At 44.7% G+C, this 19,312-nt stretch overlaps 1 protein-coding gene across 1 annotated transcript in view; it reads left to right on the top strand.

The window, feature by feature from the left end:
• Window positions 1-565: 565 nt before the first annotated feature.
• FLNB (filamin B, beta) overlaps window positions 566-19,312 on the top strand; it is a gene marked incomplete at its 5' end in the record, with an annotated part of 46,583 nt that continues 27,836 nt past the window's right edge. The window contains 19 exons of the mRNA XM_010015402.1: window positions 566-852; window positions 1,826-1,923; window positions 2,820-2,967; window positions 5,854-5,972; window positions 6,714-6,791; window positions 7,537-7,699; window positions 8,989-9,186; window positions 10,858-10,995; window positions 12,161-12,287; window positions 12,835-12,971; window positions 13,317-13,510; window positions 13,867-13,980; window positions 14,512-14,655; window positions 14,996-15,119; window positions 15,377-15,537; window positions 15,759-15,849; window positions 16,103-16,272; window positions 18,437-18,558; window positions 19,310-19,312. The exon at window positions 19,310-19,312 is cut by the window's right edge and continues 253 nt beyond it. Of these exons, the coding sequence (XP_010013704.1) occupies window positions 566-852; window positions 1,826-1,923; window positions 2,820-2,967; window positions 5,854-5,972; window positions 6,714-6,791; window positions 7,537-7,699; window positions 8,989-9,186; window positions 10,858-10,995; window positions 12,161-12,287; window positions 12,835-12,971; window positions 13,317-13,510; window positions 13,867-13,980; window positions 14,512-14,655; window positions 14,996-15,119; window positions 15,377-15,537; window positions 15,759-15,849; window positions 16,103-16,272; window positions 18,437-18,558; window positions 19,310-19,312 (2,616 nt within the window). The remainder of the gene's footprint in view (window positions 853-1,825; window positions 1,924-2,819; window positions 2,968-5,853; window positions 5,973-6,713; window positions 6,792-7,536; window positions 7,700-8,988; window positions 9,187-10,857; window positions 10,996-12,160; window positions 12,288-12,834; window positions 12,972-13,316; window positions 13,511-13,866; window positions 13,981-14,511; window positions 14,656-14,995; window positions 15,120-15,376; window positions 15,538-15,758; window positions 15,850-16,102; window positions 16,273-18,436; window positions 18,559-19,309) is intronic.

Here is a 19,312-nt window from a genome sequence, read left to right as displayed (position 1 = left end):
TGTGCTCAGGTCATGATATATCTGTTTTTTGTTCTCATTCCAAACTCTGTCTTTCCTGGACTTTATCATATAGTACTCTTTGTTTGGGTTTTTTTCTATCATTGCAAACTATGCTGTGTGTGAGGAGGCATGTTGCTGTATATAAATGTGGTTTCCTGAACAGTGCCTTTAGGGGTATTTCACCCCTGTTGGGATGCTGTTCTTGTGAACTCCATCACATGCTGTTTGGCCTCTTTCGTAAGATACAAATGCCATTAAAAATAACAGGTGGCACTTATCATCCAAATGCAAAATACCAGAGAACTTAAATTCCCAATTCTTCTAAGCTTAATGTTGTAAAGCTTCAAGGGCAAGTCACATGACCCTTGGAGAGCACTGAGCTCTCAAGACAGCTGGAGAGCACTGAGTCCTTGGCCTCCTTTCTTCCCTCCTGTCTGAGGCAGGGCATGAAGAATGATGTCTCTGCTTAAGCAAGTGTCTGCAGTGACCAGGGTCACTTTTCTTGTCCTTGATTACCTGGTCAGGAGTGCAGGCACAGTATTTTTGACATGCCTCTTTCCTCTAGGGTGGGAAATAAACAGTTACGTGTCTTTTGTCTTCCAGATAGTAAAGCCATAGTTGATGGAAACTTGAAGTTGATTCTTGGCCTGATATGGACCCTTATCCTCCACTACTCCATTTCCATGCCAGTGTGGGAGGATGAAGGTGATGATGATGCGAAGAAGCAGACCCCCAAGCAGAGGCTGCTGGGCTGGATCCAGAACAAAATTCCTTACTTGCCAATCACAAACTTCAACCAAAACTGGCAGGATGGCAAAGCACTGGGGGCTCTTGTTGACAGCTGTGCTCCAGGTAAGTCCTTTGCTCTGATGGTCAGTGTTCTTGCTTACGGTCCTCATGGCTGCTCTCCTGTTCTCATGAAGGAGGTTTTCACTGCTCAGCTGGAAATGGGAGTGAGGCTTTCAAGAAAACCCGAGTCCAGAGAGGCCAGCTGTGGGAAGCAGCAAGTTGTAAATGACTTGGCCAAGAGAAATACTGGCCTAAAGCAGAATGTGATTGCATTATTGGAGGCGCCAGGTCTAAGCTTTGTATTGGGTGCAAGGGACAAAGGTGCAAATGCTGGCTTCTAAAGGCAAGAAAGACTTGTTCTCACAGCAAGTGCCAACAACCTTTCAACTTCAGGGCGCAGCAGGAGGCTTCATGTGTTCTGCTGAAATAGGATTGCAGAGGGAGCACAGAGCAGCCAGGAGCTGTACACTACCTGAAACTTCAGTGTTTAGCAAGCTGAGGCTGTGCTACTTGAGGCGAGTAATGTGATGAAGTGTGAATAAGGCACAATTTCCTCACCTTCTTGTAAAACAGCCTTGCTAGTGTGATTGCTGGTGTTCACCTAATGCAATCTGGGGTGCTATAGCAAGCAACCGAAATTTTCTTTTCCAAATTTGCTGCAGGAGAACCAGTGAAACATAAAGGATGGGTAGGTGTATTCATCCTGAATTTAGAGTGATGTCTTGCACAGCTTAAATTTAAAGCAGTCCAGTTGTGTGGCTGACTGACAAGCTATACATCTTAAGTTGATAGGCAGGGCACGTCTTTCTGATCTCACTGTTACTGCCTGTGCTGTCAGGGCCCACAAAGATGCTGGCTGTTGGCTCAGAATCATCTCAGTGAGCAGCACACGGACATCTTGTTTTGGCTACTTCTGCAAAGTTCTGAATGTCTTTCTGTATAGCAGTGTAATACAAGTAGTAGAGTTTGTGCTTGGTTTCTTCATCGAGGAAAGCTCCTTTCCAGATAACCCCTAATAACTGAACTGTGCTTGCAGGCCTGTGCCCTGACTGGGAGACCTGGGATCCGAAGAAGCCTGTTGACAATGCTCGGGAAGCCATGCAGCAGGCGGACGACTGGCTGGGTGTGCCGCAGGTGAGGCTGTGCGGGCACTGGGATCCTCTGTGCTTGTGACTAGCTTCATTTTAAACTGAGCCGAGCAAGTGAAGTTGCTTGGATGCTTCCAAAGGTTACACTTTACTCATGTGAAGTTGCCTGAGAAAGGGCAAATTGTAATGAAACGCGCTATTGCATTTCAGAGCTCTGGTTGTAAGATTTTGTGTAGGTGTCCCTGCTGAAGACAGCTGGTGTTGCAGCATGTAGGGTGGGGGAAAAAGTGCATGTGGAGTGGTGCCTGCTTTGTTAGTCTGTGGTGTGAGTTTGTTTTCCTGCACTGAATTCCACAATTAAAAAACCCAACCCTCACTGGCTTAGGAAATCACCTGTGAAGATGACTTTCAAGCAGAGAACAATGTATTTGCAAACAGGATTGTTTTCATGCTGATAAAATTGGATGGAATTGCTGAAGTCTCTGAAACTGTTGGAGCAGCCAGTGTCGTGGGAGCAGGAGAGGAGAAGAGGCTGCTGTGGTCACAAGTTTCACTTTGCAAGCACTGCAGTTCAGAGCTCTAGCAAACAGGATTATGAATTAGTACTTCTTTTGGTTTTGATGATCACCATTTTGCTTTTTGAGAGGAACATAGCTACCATTGTCTTGCCTTGCTATCATTTAGTTTGACACGGTTTCCTGAGAACCCTTAATAATCAATGTACAAAAAGCCCCCAAACCACATTGGGGCCATAATGAGCTTCTTTATTTTCTTGCCATGAGATAATAAATGGTGCTGTTTGTATCAAAGGGAAAATAAATGTAAGAAATTGCAATAGCATGTGGGAGTTTTGAAATGTAAGACTGTGTCATAGCTGTGTTTCTGTGTTGACATTTGGTAACTAAGCACTGGTACAATATACTTAATTGTGCTGTCTTTCAGGTTATTACCCCTGAAGAAATTATCCACCCTGATGTGGATGAACACTCTGTAATGACTTACCTGTCCCAGTTCCCCAAAGCCAAGCTGAAACCAGGAGCTCCTTTAAAGCCCAAACTGAATCCAAAGAAAGCAAGGGCTTATGGCAGAGGTAAGGACTTGGTGAGCTTAAGCTGCACAGAGCATTTAACTCTTCAGAAAGCTGGGTGGGGTTTTTTGCTTGTGTTGAACTCCAGACCTACTGTAACTCACTTCAAAGTTTCACTTGTATACTCTTGGTGTGGTGCCTAGTTTCAGAAATACGTGGATATAGTCCAAAAGACACTCCTAGTTCTAACATGTAAATTCCCCAAAGTCTCTGAACCTGTTCTGCAAGCTGCCAGCTTTGCAGTCCACAGCTGGAAGAGGTAGCTTGATACGGGGCTAGAACAACCTTGGTGTGAAATTGAAGCCAGCAGTATTGCTGCTGACAGTCGTTGACCTAGCGGTGAATGCTTCTTGTGATAAAGCACTCCTTTAAAGAGGAAAAACCTCTTTACATCTGTGTGTGTCTCTGGGCAGGCTCTCTCTAGAGGCAGAGTCTCCAGTTTCCCAGGCTTGATGGCAGATGTATATTAGGGTAGACTAATCTAAAGAAGTTACTTGTTTCAATCTGTAGGTGTGAATGTGAAGAGGTGGGTTGTAACGCTTCAAACATTAGATAGTGCTGAGCCTGTGTTGTAAAGGCTGTGTTTGCAAATCAGAAGGACTTGTCCATAGATGTTTATGTAACCGTAGATCTACATAGGCATTCTTATTTCTAACTTACCTTTTAAATGGATAATTTCCTGTAACTTCTGATGTGGTCTACTCTAGATTGGAATACAATCACAAGTGAATGAATAACACATTTTTACCTTTAATATGCATGGTATGCAGCAAGACATCACTTAAACATTACACTTTGTTCTCCATTCCATCTTTTTTTTTTCTTTTTTTAAACTTGATTTTCCATTGAGACTTAAGAGTGGAATGAAGGGACATGGACACTATCTGTGCACCAACGAGCAGTCATTATAGTCAGAAGTGGGTGTTAGCACTTACCCTAGTTGGGGTTTATGTCCTTCATTGGTGTCTTCCACAGCAAATCACAATATATAGACACATTTGTCAGACCATGAATGTATAGATTACCTGTACTCCACTTAATGTGTAAATGACTGATCAACCTGCCTCAGTCTGAAAAGTCTGGCTTTAGTCATTTTCGTATTCTTTCAAAAACTGGAATTACTTTGTCATCTGCTTTCATGCATACAGTGCTCTGGAGCCATTGTAATGTGAATTATGAAGGGTGAGCAGCTCTTCTTGAAAAATTGGTGTTTTCTCAAAGTTAATTGCCAAAACAGGGTCACTGGATGTAATTGACAGTTCTGACTGCTAACATACGTCAGAACTGAGAGGTGACTCCAGCAGCAAGGGCTCACTACCAAACTGGGCAGGGTCTTTTGGACAAATGAGTAGCCGGTCTTAATGCTTCCAGAAAAAGGTGACCCAAGTGTGAAGTGGGTCAGTCTCAGCATTGTTTATTATTGTTTTTCCATGTAAGTTGCTTGTAACCTCCCATCATGAGTCTTAGTGGTAGTTTACAACCCTGGACGCTGTGGTGGTTTACTCTGAGGGCTGCTGTGTGTAGACCTGATGTGAAATGAGCCCACAGAGGCGCTGTGTAGAATCATGCAGATCATCGCTGATGTACTATAAGTTCTCATTTAACTGCCAAAGCAAATCTCTGATAAAAGAGTAAAATATAGGATAAGAAAGTGCCATGACTAATGCTGTCCTGGCTGAAGCTGTCTGCTGAGGATAAGCTATCCTTCTTGTGTTTGCAGAAAGAGGGATACTTAACTTGGATACCATATCCTAATGCTTGTGTGGTGGACTGAAGATATACAGAGTGAATTTATAGCTGTTTAAACTAGATGATAATCTAGTGCTTAGTTTGAAAGAATGAATATGTCAATTGTTAACACCTTATCAAAATGCTCAGATTTCCTAGTAAAAACATGATCTTCCTTGCACTGCTCTCAAGTTATTGTTTTCTGAAGCTAAACAAGTTCAGGAATTTTGTTGTTCACAACCACTTCCTTTATAATCTATCAGATGTTGCACTTTCCACTAATTGTGCGATGGAGCAGTAGTGCCCATGGTTTTATGAATAAGCCAGCGAGTAATTCCCTTGGACGGAAGGGTATATGTGTTTGGGCTAGTCTGGAACCAGCAACTTTGGGAAGTTCTTCCACCCACTCAGTCTGACAGCATCATGACAGGTGTCATAACCTGGTTAGGGAGATGATGAAACCCTGCTGGTAAAAGTTTGCTGTGGCAGGCCCTGTGCTGAGGAATAAGGAAATGCTGATTAAAAGTGAAGTGGAAGTGGCACTGAATTGCAGGATTTTCGTGGTTTCAAGAGGTTCCTGCATGCCATTTGTACAGTGTTCACTCTGGCAAGGTAGTTCAAGCAGCTTTCAAAGAACAATAAATCTGAGCAGTGTCTATACAGCTGAGTTTTGAAAGTGAAATAAAATGGGCCACTATAGGTAAGAGCAGTCTTGCTTTAAAAAATCTTTCACCCTTGGCTCTATGGTAGGACCTTTACCAGAAGGCTTCCCAAAACCTATCTCCTGCCCTTCCAGCAGTGCAGGACCATTGCAGGATCATCGCATTTAGCTGTGTGAAAGAGATAAGCTCCTACTGCACATATGCCACTCTGTGTCAGCTGGGAGCTCACAAGCTGTGGAGCTGACCCTCCATACATTGCTCAGGCAAATGGGGTAACTCGCTTTCACCTGAAACCAGATGCCAGCTGAGTTCCTGACTCAGCCAGAGATCCCGAGATGGGCTGAGCCACAGGGATTCAACCAATTCTTACAAATGTTGGTATTGTAAGAGTAGGGATGATTGTGAGCATGGTGCTCTGGACAGCTGGTGCTGGAGGCTTGTATGGGAGAACAGGGTTTTGTAGCAGCAGCTCATGTACAGCTCTGGGTCTCTCTCATAGGGATTGAGCCACATGGGAACATGGTGAAGCAGCCTGCCATCTTCACAGTTGACACCATCAGTGCTGGGCAGGGAGACCTGATGGTCTTCATAGAGGATCCAGAAGGAAACAGAGAGGAGGTATGTATGTTAAATATTTTGTGTGGAAAAGTAAAGCCGGTTTACTGAATGCTGGAGTTTTTTTCAGTAACGTTCATCTTGCACAAGTGAGGTCTTAACAGATAAGTAATCTAAAAGGAAATTGCAAAATACTATCTATCAAAAGTGCAAGCCTGAAGATTTTCCTCCTAATTGCCTTACTGGATGAACTTGAAAAAAATGTCACTATCTGCAATTAAGCAACACAACTCCAATGTCCAGTAGTTGTAGTGCTTTAGCTTGACTAGCCAAGTATCTATTTTTTTAGATAACATACATGACTAAATCACTGTCTGCCCTTACTCATTCTGCAAGAATGGCTAAAGCAGCTATTTAGATGCCATGAATCATTTTGAATTAAAATGCTGGTTTTAATGTTTATAGAAACTTCTCATCCAAGTGCTCCACTTGATCATGTTACAACATTCCAGAAAAATACAGCTGTATGTTGGACTTCATGTCTCCTCAGTTTTGGCCTGCCTTAGTAGAGCAATTAACAGCAAGCGAAAGGGCTGGGGTAGGGAGAAGGTAGTTTGCTTTGTCTCATGTGAAAACAAAACCAGTGGGGTTTTTCTATATGAGAAGAGGAGGTAGCAAGGATCCCTGCTCCCACAGCAACAAGTCTGATTCTGGAAATAGTTCACAATACCAAGTGCTACCCAGAGAAGTCTTAGGTTGGTGTGTGTAGGCATAGCTCAGTGTTGCATGTGTTTTTTCTCCTAGGCGAAGATAACACCATCCAGTGACAAAAACAAGACCTATTCAGTTCAGTATGTGCCAAGGGTTACTGGACCTCACAAGGTAGGTTGTATGTCAATAACCAGTGTTCTGTTGCTAAATGTGCTGCTTTCCTGGTTATTAACATGCACCCCTGAGGGCTGCCTGCGTGCTGGCAGCATACGTCACTCGGAGCATCCTGAAGAAAGGTAACCTAATGTGGCCTTAATTCTCCATCAGGCTATTGGTCTGCCCCCTTCTCAAGGGGCAACAGGGGGTGTTTGGGTATCAAGTGCTGCAGCTGGCTCTCGTTCCGTGTGGGGCCACTTCCTACAGCTCATTAAGCCAGTTTTATGAGTTGTCACAGACACAAAGAGGGAAGTATCAGGTTGTTTCTATAAGGTGTTTCTTTGTTCATGGTACTGTACATCATAGGGGCTGTGCAGAGAAGGTTCCCCACAGACCTCTGGCCCAGGATGCCTGCAGAAGCATGCTTATGGGTGATCGCATTGCTTGGCACTGGCCCAGGTGGCTGGTCCCCACAGCCAGCTTGAAAAGATAAATGCAACTTCTGCTGCCAGTTCCTCACTGGATGGTGATCTGCCTCTTAGTGGCACATCCAGATTCAAGCATCACCACTTCAAGGAGGTGGCGGGCAGTTCTGCTGAATGGACAGGATGAAGGTTGTGGGATGGATGGTCTCTCTCGCCTCTGAGGCATAGACTCTGCGCTAGGAATGCAGACGTTTGAGCCCCTGCTTGGCTATGTGGCAGAGGCACAGAGTTCTGCCTCTGCCCAGTGGGTCGGAGCTGACACTGTCTGTCTCTAGGTTGCAGTCCTGTTTGCCGGGCAGCACATCTCCAAGAGCCCGTTTGAAGTGAATGTTGACAAAGCCCAGGGAGATGCGAGCAAAGTAACAGCAAAGGGACCAGGACTGGAGGCAACAGGGAACATTGCCAACAAGCCTACCTACTTTGACCTCTACACAGCAGGTAAGCTGGATGAATGCGTGCTGAAATCCTGCAGCTTCCTCAAACGCGAGGAGAACCTAAGCCTTGGAGGAATAAACAAACTGAAAAGTGGATGAGGATTTGCAGACCCGTCAAGTTCAGAGGTGAAATAGCAGCCAGGCTGCTCTGGAGACTTCAGCTGTATATGAAGCATTTGAAGAATGGAGCTGAGCTGGGGCAGGAAAGTGCCAAGTATTACCCAGAAATTTGCCATGCACTTGCTGAATGGCGGCAGGCAAGTTCCTGGCTGGTTTCTTCCCCAAACTCATTTTAAACAGGAATGTGAAATGCCCACCTCTGAAGGACGAACTGTGAGTAAACTGTAAACGCCTCATGCGTTCTGTATTTAGCTTTACAGAAAGAACCTGCCACAGTGCTACTCTGAGTTCATACTTCAATGACAAACTGGTTTCAACCTCTGCTGTAATTATTAGAGGGCTGCTATCTTCATTAGGGCATCTCCATCACGTGACTTGATGCCTGTTATTAGGCCAATGCTGTAGCCTAGAGGAATGAGTCAGTAAGATGCTACAAATGCTAACTCATTTAGAACAATGTGAAACTATTTAGGGCAGTTACTTGAAGTATTTAAACACCAAAAATATGTGGAGTAGCATATTTTAAATTGCCTTCTGCCTAAGGGTGCTTGGAAATAAAATTAAATGTGGTTACAGTGAGGGGAAGTGTTATGTTCAGCCTCTAATTGGGAGAGGGAGTGGTCTGAATCATGTAAAGACTTGTCTGGCCTCTGGAAGTGTCTGGAAAACTGTTTTTGCTGCATGATGGGTTGAATAAGATGTGAGAGAAGCAGGTGTCACAAAAGTGAATGTGTACAGTCCACTAGAGAAGGATCCTTGTCCAGACCATCATGTACATTGTTCAAGCTCTTAATCTAAGCTGCTTCAAAGCCTGAAAAATTGAATTGACTGGTAAAGTTGTGGGCTACTGAGTGACAGAGGTGCTACAGGGTGGTAGCAATAGGGTGAACCAGGCTGTATGTGTATTCAGTACTGTAACACTGTTGTGAAACCCTGCAGCTGGAGCAGCAGAGCCCTGTCAGTTTGATGGCTTCACGGAGATGCCACTGTCCTGTCTTGCCCCCTCCCCACCTGAATGTCTGGTTGCTGTCAGCAGAAGCTGAACATTTAGGCTGTGCCTAGAAACAGTAGCAGAGGATGGCTGGCGGAGTTCATTGAGCTGGCTGTGATCCTAAAGGCAGCGTGTGTTGCTGTGGGGAAGCCAAGGCTCAGCTGGCCTTATTTCCTTTGCAGGTGCTGGTGTGGGTGACGTGAACGTGGAAGTGGAGGATCCTCAGGGGAGAAGCCTTGCTGAAGTTGCAGTAGAAGACAAAGGCAACCAAGTCTACCGTTGCACCTACAAACCTGTTCAAGCTGGTCCTCACATTGTCAGAGTGACTTTTGCTGGGGAGGCAATTCCCAAAACTCCTTGCACTGTTCTCGTTGGAGAGGGTATGCTTTTTAAAAATGCACCTGAATGTAGATGGTCACTTTTCTCCTTGGGTGTTGTCACAGTATATGCTTTTTCTTGCCTTGGACATCCTCTGTGCCTTTCAACATCTTGGACCTGATTCAGTGGGTCACCTGGGTATTCACAGGGCAAAACAGCGCTAACAGTAATACAGCTTTTGTTGCTAGAGTTTCCTGTCTGCCTAGACCTCAGATTAAGCTGCCATTTACATTTTTTTGAAGTGTTTTATGCAGCTATGCAGTCTCTTGCTATTTTCCACCTTTGTTCCTCAAATGACTGTATTTACTGTTTTCATCCTTAACTGACACCTAACTTGCTTTCTGTTCCACCCTTACGTGCTCCTACGCTTTTAGATCTCTGCTCATCTCTCCTGAGCTACCCTCCATTTGTGGAATTTTGGACTTCACTGCTAATGGCTTCATAGTTGGTAAGAGGTGTGCAGGACGCTTGGTCATGTGTGCTTTCTGTAAGCTTCTAGCCTGCAGCTTGTCCTAGCCAAAAGGGCTTTTGTTTTTGGTGGGGTTGGGGGAGAAAGTTGCAAGTGGTGTGTGTCCCAGTCAGAGACACTGGCTTGACCGCAAGCTGCCTGACACAGTTGTGCAAGGGCTCTGTGAGCTGTTCCCACTCCACATTGGGCACGCTCCTGTATGCCCCACTGAGTTTCCAGGGCTAGCAGATGGCATGTGATCTTTGCTTACACCATCCGTGTAGGATGCGGAGCAATGTTGGCTGCTGCAGGGGTGAGGATAAAACTTGTAAGCTATGGAAATGAGTGACAATCCAACGAGCTTGGCAGACACGGCGTGTTCTGGGGAAATGCATGTTGGGTTTACACTGCTGGGAAGCTGTCATTATTTGTCAGTCTCTTCAAACCCTTCAGGTCTCTGGAGTTGAAGACCCCGTGATAGCTGGGATTGTGTAACAAAAACTGTTCATAAGTGCATGTTCTTCATTATGTAGCCACACTGCAGGCCTGGAGAAGCACTTGGAGTAAAGGGGTTAAGCATAAGCTTAAGCTCAACCATGTGTAAACTACTGCCCCTGCCCGTGGCTGCTTCGGTCTGCAGAGGGCTTGATGGCTTTGCTTCTGAAAGTGTGAGCTGCAACAAGCAGGGGGTTTTGACATGACACCTCTTGATGAAGCATGTGTAGAACTCTGCTCTACCAATAGCAGTTATTCCAGTCACATGCTTCTGAAAGAACAGCACAATAGTATGGTCCATGGGGGCTTATCTGCAACGAGAAGCTTCACCCCATGCTGTGGTGTGCCTCCCAATGCCAAAGGCATCAAGAAGATTGTGCCTAGTATAGTGAGTATCTGTATGTGTTAGCCGTGTTAAAGTTTTGTATTGATAACTGGCATCAAATTGGAAAGCGACAGGGCTTCAGCATTTGCTTTAATTCTAACGAATGGCCCTTGTAGGGGGTCAGTATTGCCTGGCTGCACCTACTGCCCAAAAGCCATGGGGCATAAACAGCGGCTGTGCAGACTCCTGACTGTCTGCCTTAAGTGTTACAACATTAAAACTTGTGCTGAAAGCTAAGCCGTGGTTGTCCTGAGTCAACACTAACCTAAAGGTTGTTCCAGGCTGGCTAGGCTACGTGTGTGTTGAGAATGAAAGACAGTATTGATGTCTGAAATTCCCTTGCAGCCTGCAATCCAAACGCGTGTCGTGCCACTGGCAGAGGTCTGCAGCCCAAGGGCGTCCGCATGAGGGAAACTGCTGACTTCAAGGTTGATACCAGAGCAGCGGGGAGTGGAGATCTTGGAGTGACTATAAAGGGACCGAGTAAGTGTTGGGGTGAATTTGTGCTGTGGATATGTTTTGGAGAAAGGGGGAAATGGAGACTGCAAAAAGGAAGAGCAGCAAAGAGATAATGGCCTGATGGGTTTTGTATCACCATAAAAATCCAAATTTCTGATACTTTGTGTTTAGTGTGAAGGTTTTGATCTGCAGGGCTGGGTAAGATTACAGCTGGGTTTAGGTCTTAATGCACATTGGTTAGCAAAACTGAGAAAATCCACACCTCTGCCTGCTGTGGCCTCCAGGCTTTATGGGTTCTCATTGTTTCTTCATCTGATCCATGGAGTAAGTCATGCTCCAGGTCTTTGGCAGGGTGAAAATCCTGCTCTGTTAAAGCTAAGAGATGCTCAGAGCAGCATTTCTGGCTGCACTGGATGCTTGGGCTCAAGAGCAGGGTAGGGAACCTGTAGGCTGACATGAAGACCTCCTACCAGGATTCATCCCCGGGTCCTTTGCTGTGTCCTGAGCTCTGGATGTGGCCCTCTGCCTGGGCTGTAGCAGGCTGGGGCCATGGGGGTACTGGTGGCCACTGGCTCCTGAGGCTGCCAGCAGCGGTGGCTGTGCTGCTGCTCCTGGGGAGCTGCTGTGCTGGTGTTGTACTTGTGAGCCAGTCACCTCCCCCCAGCTGAGACAGCATTAAAAGGTGCATTGTATTGCCTTCACCTCCTCCACACACACAGTGCTCTGACTGTGTGGCTTAATGTGATTAAGGGGGGGGGGAAAGCAACAGACATATCGATGTAAATTTTAGTGTATTAAGCTTTTCTCCCTAAATTCTTCATCTTGAAGAAAATGAAAAGTAGGCATTCCCTGCATACTTGTGGTTGCAAAGTCTGACAAATGTTAAGCTTTTTTGTTTTAACATATGACATGCATCATACTGCAGACTAACGAAATAAAACACAAGGGAATCTATTAAGTCTGGTAAGTTAAAATACTTTCTGCTGTATTTCTTCTGGAAGTGTTTGCTGTCTTTGTCCTAGAGGGCAACTAGAACTAACTTCCTTTATAACCTGACCTTTCCTTTTTTTTTGGTGGAAGAAATTTATTCTTGCAAGCTAAAATAAATACTAGAAAACATGAACTTGTCTCAGTAATTGAAAGCAGGATGGAAGCTGTTAAGTTTAATGCTGAACTGATCTTTCAACAGAGGGCTTGGAGGAGCTGGTGAAACAAAAAGGCTTTATGGATGGTGTATATGCATTTGAGTATTATCCATCTACCCCAGGGAAGTACGTTGTCACGATTACATGGGGTGGGCACAACATCCCAAAAAGGTGAGTTAGAGGTAACTGTTTTGAGTTTTGTGCCCTTCAATTGGTTTAGTAGTTGGTGGGCTTTTAAAGCAATGCTGACCTTCGAAGAAACTCTGGGGAACAAGTTAGTGGCAAACAGTTGCTGTGAAAGTTTATCTACAGCCTATTTTAGGGCTGCAGCACCTTATATTGAGAAAGCTTTGAAAGGTGGTTTACATCAGTCTTGCTAAACCCAAAATGATGAATACAAAAACCAATAAAACTTGGTGGATCATGCAGCTTGGACTTTGCTGTGAGTTTTTGAAGGGATCTGTTATTTTGGTGTTCAGGGCTACAGCAAGCAGTGCAAGCCAAGTATTTGACACTCAGGATTTGTGGTGTAAGATGGAAGTACGTGATGGGTTGGATGACCTCTCTGCTAGAGAGTCTGCTGGGCACTATGCCACCACATGATAACATCTGTTAATTTGGAAAATCGAATGTAAAGCCTCATTAAAATGCCTGGGGAAAAGCCTGGATGCTGTATTTGTCCTTATTTCTAATCCCATGCTTTGCTTTTCTCTTGTAGTCCCTTTGAAGTTCAAGTGGGTCATGAAGCAGGTCCTCAGAAAGTGCGAGCCTGGGGACCAGGACTGCATGAGGGAGTTGTGGGCAAATCAGCTGATTTTGTGGTAGAGTCCATTGGCACAGAAGTTGGTTCTCTTGGTATGTTACCTTACTTAGGTTGCCTGAAATATTTATGAATTGCAATGCTAGCAACGAACTCATGAGAAACAATAGCTTTTCCAGCAGTAAAAATACCTTGAAATGTCTGTGAGACTTGGTCTAAACACAAACTTATATCAGACAGGAACATGTGTGATGGGGAGTGTTAATCTATGATTTTGTGGGATGATTTCTAGAAGGGAATGATGGATTATCTCCTATATTGCTGAAGAAGGGTGACAGCATCAGTTTTCATTATGGCTTATAAAAAGCAGTTTTGGGAAGTGGTGTTAAATTAGCAGCCACACAAACCTAACATGAGGAACCTACTTGTTCCTTTTTCAGGCTTTGCTATAGAAGGCCCTTCTCAGGCTAAAATTGAGTGTGATGACAAGAACGACGGCTCGTGTGATGTGAAGTATTGGCCTAAAGAGCCTGGTGAATATGCTGTGCACATCATGTGCGATGACGAGGACATAAAAGACAGTCCTTACATGGCCTTCATCCGACCGGCTTCAGGGGACTTCAACCCGGATAAGGTGGTGTATAAGAAAGAGTTCACTCATGCATAACACATCTTTGATATAACTACAGTAGAGATGTTTCTGAAGGCTTCTGGTAAGAGGCATGATTCTTAAGCTGCCTCTGCGGAAAGCTCTGAATTTGCCATGCTCCAGCCAGATATTACTCAGCTTTTTCTAATAACACTGTTGTGGTTTTGATTTAATGTAATGAAGACTTGCTGAATTAGTCCAAATTCCCAACTTTCACACTAGCCTCTACTTGTATCCCATGCTTCATGGGTTTTGTGGGAAGGTCTTTATAAATAAATTGCTCTGGGTTTACTTCTCTTTCTGAACTGCAAGCTAAGACTCTTGGGGTGTTTTTTTTTTAGGTGAAGGCTTATGGCCCAGGCTTGGAGAGGACTGGCTGTATAGTGAACAATCCTGCTGAGTTCACAGTTGAAACCAAGGATGCTGGGAAAGCACCTCTGAAGATGTATGCACAGGTATAAAGCCAAAGGCAGACATGTGAAACTTCAGCAAAAGGGCTTTAATACTGTTGAGAAAAATGCCTTAAGTATTTCTACTCACTTACACACCACTTAATTCTGGGCATATGTAATTCTCTCAAAGCTCTTTGCTTTGATCTGCGTAATGTAGTCAGGCAACAAACCTAACTCAAGACAAAGTGACTTCTCTGTGGCATGTGACATACATAGCTTTGCTTCCTTACTTGAAATCTCCTCAGCAAAGCAAGGTGTAATTTCCTGGAGTTGTCATTTGGAAGCACCAGAAGTGTCTTTAAGCCTGTGAATTTCAGGCAAGCTTGTTATTTGTGTTGTAGGATGGTGTTAGAAATGAGCAAGTGTAAGTCTTCCTCATCTAACAGGAGTGTGTTTTGCATGTTTCTTCAGTATTTCTGAGCTGCATTTCTGGGAAAAAAACAACCCAACAACACATTTTAGAACAGTCTTGGGCTGTTCAAACATTACAAACATTTTTGAAGTATCTGAACCTTCTGTATTATTGCTTTTTAGGACGGAGAAGGAAACCCTATCGATATCCAGATAAAGGGCAAGCCTGATGGTGTGTTTGCCTGTTCCTACATGCCAGTTAAACCAATCAAACATACGATTTCTATAGTCTGGGGGGGAGCCAATGTGCCCAATAGCCCCTTCAGGGTGAGTACAGAGATGGATATTACTAGTTCTTGCCAAGTAGGACATTCATGCTCACAACTACTTCTCATTACAAGCAGGATGATAAAACCTTTCTGTGAACTTCAAGGATGTGTGTCCTTCTGCTCCCTTTTTTTAGTAATTTGTCCTCTTGAAAAAAGCTTTCTGTTTTAACAAGCTCACACATTTCCTACCAGTCAAGCTGCAGCCTGGGGGAATTGGGGCAATTCACTCTTACCTTGGTACTGTTTTCTATAGCCTCTGCCCAAGCAATGCTCTTGACTTAACTGTGATCTCAAACACAACACAGATGTGTGATTCTGATCCTTGTGAATCCATGTAGGTCCTTATAGGTCAAGGGAGTCATCCTCAGAAAGTGAAAGTGTTTGGACCTGGCGTGGAGAGAACTGGCCTGAAAGCAAATGAGCCAACCCACTTCACTGTTGACTGCACAGATGCAGGAGAAGGTAAAGGCAGGCTGGGCTGTTGCAGTGGTATCTGAACCACAGGTCATGCAAGGAGGGGATTATGTACTGTTTCATGCTGGTTTTCCTTGTTTCATGAAAAAACCATGGGAAGCAGAACATTGCAATGAATTGTGATGTGATCTGTTACATCAGTTAACGTGGGCACTTGAACAACTACTGGAAATGGGAATGTGCTGGCTGTTTGGCTAGCAATGTCTGTACTGTCCAGTAGCATAATCTCCATTTGCTTTTCCTAGGCGATGTCAGTGTTGGAATTAAGTGTGATGCTCGTGTGGTCAGTGATGAAGAGGAAGACATAGATTTTGACATCATCCACAATGCTAATGATACGTTCACAGTGAAGTATGCACCACCTGCTGCTGGGCGCTACACTATTAAAGTGCTTTTCGCAGGAGAGGTTTGTCATCTTCGTTTTACAGCCTGATGTTTTTAGCGTGTTTATCTGCTCTTTGATCAATGAGCATGTGCCACTTAACAGCTGGCTGTGGCAGCTGTGTTTTATCCACAGTTTGCTCAAATTGATGCTGGAGTTACAGCAGCAGTGTCTTAAAGTGATTACCTGTCTAGCTTTCTGGCTAGTGAAGAGTTGTTATGTTTAGAGATATGTATCTGTTGCAGGAAATCCCTGCCAGCCCGTTCAGAGTTAAAGTGGATCCGTCGCATGATGCCAGCAAAGTGAAAGCTGAAGGACCTGGGCTGAGCAAAACTGGTGAGAGCTGGGTTGAGATGGTGTGGCCAGTGCTGGACCACGAGGAGCTGTTGTGGGGTAGTCACTGCCTGGCTGAACATTGCTGAGATACAGCGATGCAGTCCTGAATGCAGCAGGGTGGGGTGCCAGGTGGTTGGAAACAACTTCATTCTCTTGGCATTTTGCTTGACTGGGCTTTATAAGTGCCAAATATTCTTGGGAAGAGTTTCTGTGTGTGAGCTCTGCATAAATTAGAATTAACGTTTTTCCTCAGGTGTGGAAAATGGCAAGCCAACGCACTTCACTGTGTTCACCAAGGGAGCTGGAAAAGCACCGCTGGATGTGCAGTTCAGCAGCCCAGTGCCAGGAGAGGCAGTGGCAGATCTGGATATCATCGATAACTATGACTATTCCCACACTGTTAGGTACACACCAATACAGCAGGTATGTCTGAATCCTGTAGGAATACAAGACTGAATGGTTCATATTGCCATAGTGCTGTAAACTCCCTCCCTGGTATTTGTGTATAGAGGAATGAGCAGATAGAACTTGCCAGGGTGTCCTGTTCCCTAGGATCCCTAAAGCCTGCAGGATGATTGGGATTGGAAAGCAGTAATGTGGTTTTCTGATGTAGTTATTGATAGCTTGTTGCTGTTACATTTTTGGGGAACAAGTGAGATATTGAAGCAGTAGCAAACAGCTCATGCTGTCATTCCACACCTGATCAGTTCAAGAGGAAAGATGGTGAACCTTCCTGGGGTCTGAAGTGGAGCTGGCTGCTGCACCAGCTACTCTGGGCTGCTGGGGTCCTTTAAAGTCCAGGCTGTGTGTGCTGCCCCTCAGCAAGCTGTTGTTGTCAAAGGAGCTGTGGTGTAAACCTGAGCAGGGACAAAAAAGCACAGTGTTTGGGTGATGGTACAGCAGCTCCCCTGTAGGAAGGTGAAGGAGTAGGTACTGAGGAGGGAAGCTGGGCTGCAGATTAAATGCATCAAAGTGTTTGGGTATTTTTAGGTTTGCCCTTGGGTTGGAAATTAATTCAGTCTAACTCTTTTTTGGTCAAAGATGCTTCCTAGCAACACCTTTTAAGATCCGAAAGAGGAAGCTGCTAATGCCTAGAAGTGTTTCTCCTTATGATGTGCTTGTGTGTTTGTAGAGCGCCCTTAAATGCTAGAATGCACAAATCTCATGTATTTCTGAAGACGTAGGTGTTGTGCCAAGATGAAAGCATTTTGCTGCTCTTATTCTGCTGAACAAACACATGAGCTAGTTGGTCATCTGCACCAGCTTTCTTGATTGTAGCTGTATAAAAGTGGACTGATACGGAGGACTGCAGCATTATTTAACTGATAATGCTGGATTAGCATTCTTGGAAGCACCATAGAGCTAGCGTTTGGTTTTGGATAAAGCGGTTGCATGATCTCAGGATGTGACTGGCATGCCTGTTTGGAGAAGCTTTTGCTTGTTCAGTCTGGGTTGGTACACAGAAGGGATCAAAGTCATCTGAACTCCATGCGTGTGAGTGTGAGCAGTAACAGATTGTTATCTTTCATGTGAAAAACAAAAGTGAGACAAGTCAGGATGCCTAAACCAGGCTTTCCACTTGGTCCTTCCATCTGGAGGAGTACCTTGGGTCAAGGAGGAGCTGTGGACTTACAGGAGATTCTCGCAGATAGCTGTGGCTGGAAAGCAATGGTTAAAAAGAGGAGATGGAAATAGACTGCACAGTAATTAGAGTAACCTTGTTGTCCCTCCAGGCTGTGAGCATTCCTGGACCCCCTCTTTCTTGGGTTTGTAACCAGTAGCTTGTGAATGAGACTCTCAACTCTTCAGAGCAGGAGGAGGACAGACTAGGTAGTTAAATTCCTGAGGGGCTGTGTCAGCAGCAGAGGAGCCTTGGTTTAATGCTGTTTACTCAGCCTTATCTGTCTCGCAGTGTTGCTACAGCTACCCGTGTGTGTGTTTTCTAAAAACAACCAAGAATAATCATGGAAGCTATTCACTAGCTTGCATGAAACATCCATGATTATTTCACTTGGGAGCTGAACCAGCCAAGAACCAAAAGTAAGCAAACACTGAATATAGCTAAAATATGGACTGCGGTAGGAGAGAATAAAAGGAGCACACATCATAGGGCTGGAGCTTGCCATGGCTGTGTGGTATTCCAGCCAAAATACACAAGAGCATTAATCTTTGTGACTTGTATAGCTTAAACCCCTGGTATTTCAGATGCTGTAATAATATGGCCTCTTTGTGGGCTTGGCTTTGGCCTGGCCTCTCTGTGTGGTGGAAGGGGATACCTGGTCTGGAGCAGTGGGACATTCATTCAGCTGACGGGTCTGAGTGCCGGGAGGATGGGAGCCAGCCTGAGCCGGAGGTTTTGCCAAGCAGCTTGAATATAGTCTAATTAGATGTTGGAAAGAACTGTCTTTTTTTTCTCTTCCTGCATTAAAAAACATTTCATACTTTGAAGGGATGAGAGCTTGAGAGTCCATAAACCAGTAAGTTTGGCTGTGGTCAGCTACAATGGACTAGGTGAAGTGATTACGTACTGCTATATGTACTATCTGTTAAGTGAGAAACTGAGCTAACTTGTAAATTCTCCGACTAGGGTCCAATGAAGGTCTTGGTAACTTATGGTGGTGACCCTATCCCTAAAAGCCCTTTCACTGTGGGCGTTGCTGCTCCGCTAGACCTAAGCAAAGTTAAAGTCAATGGACTGGAAAACAGTAAGTACCTCTGGGCTGGAAGCCCCATAGCCTCCCCCTGAAGTGTCTCCTGAATGTGGGTGATAGCCAGCATGTCCTGCTGGAATAGAAGTGGGCAAAACAATCTTCTTTTTAACTTGCTACAGTTGGGATCATCCAGCTCCAACTTGACCACTCTGACTTAGCTGGTCCTCTTGAGGACCAAATTTCAATTAAGATTTTTGTGGGGTTGGTTGGGGTTTGTTTGGTTTTTTTGGGGGGGAGGGGGCAAAGGTTACAGAGCAGTGTGGATAAAGCATGTGTTGGGGTTTAGTCTCTTGTGGTGAACAGAGCTAGACTCTTCACTAGGCTGAGCCCCTTGCTGAAACCTGGTTTCCTTGGGGCTAGATGGCTGTTTATTCAAATATATGTAACTGTACAGCACAGAATTTCATTCATATGGTCTCTTTGTTTTCTAAAGGTGGACGAACTTAGGGCTGTGAAATATTGTTGTGTTCCTGAAATGAGCTTCTGATACTGTCAGACCATGTCCTACAGTCTTGTTTAGCACTGTAGCTTTGTAGCTCCAATTAACCAAAGCACCTGCTGTTTCTTTTTTGTTTGGGAGGTTGGGTTTTTTCCTCTCAGTTTTGGAGGTTTTTTGCATGCAGAGGGGTGCACACTGAGCAGGGCTCTGCCAGTGGTTGCTCCCTCAATGGTATGTGCATGAGAGATTTCTTGAAGCACTGTCTGATGTTGAGTACTTAACATAGTAATATGCATTTTGTCTTTTTCAGGAG

The sequence above is a fragment of the Nestor notabilis genome, unplaced genomic scaffold (genome assembly GCF_000696875.1).
Source record: "Nestor notabilis isolate BGI_N333 unplaced genomic scaffold, ASM69687v1 scaffold4115, whole genome shotgun sequence".
Classification (NCBI taxonomy): Eukaryota; Metazoa; Chordata; class Aves; order Psittaciformes; family Psittacidae; genus Nestor; species Nestor notabilis.
The sequence above is the reverse complement of the archived record's forward strand: the minus strand, read 5'-3'. Positions and strand labels throughout refer to the sequence as shown.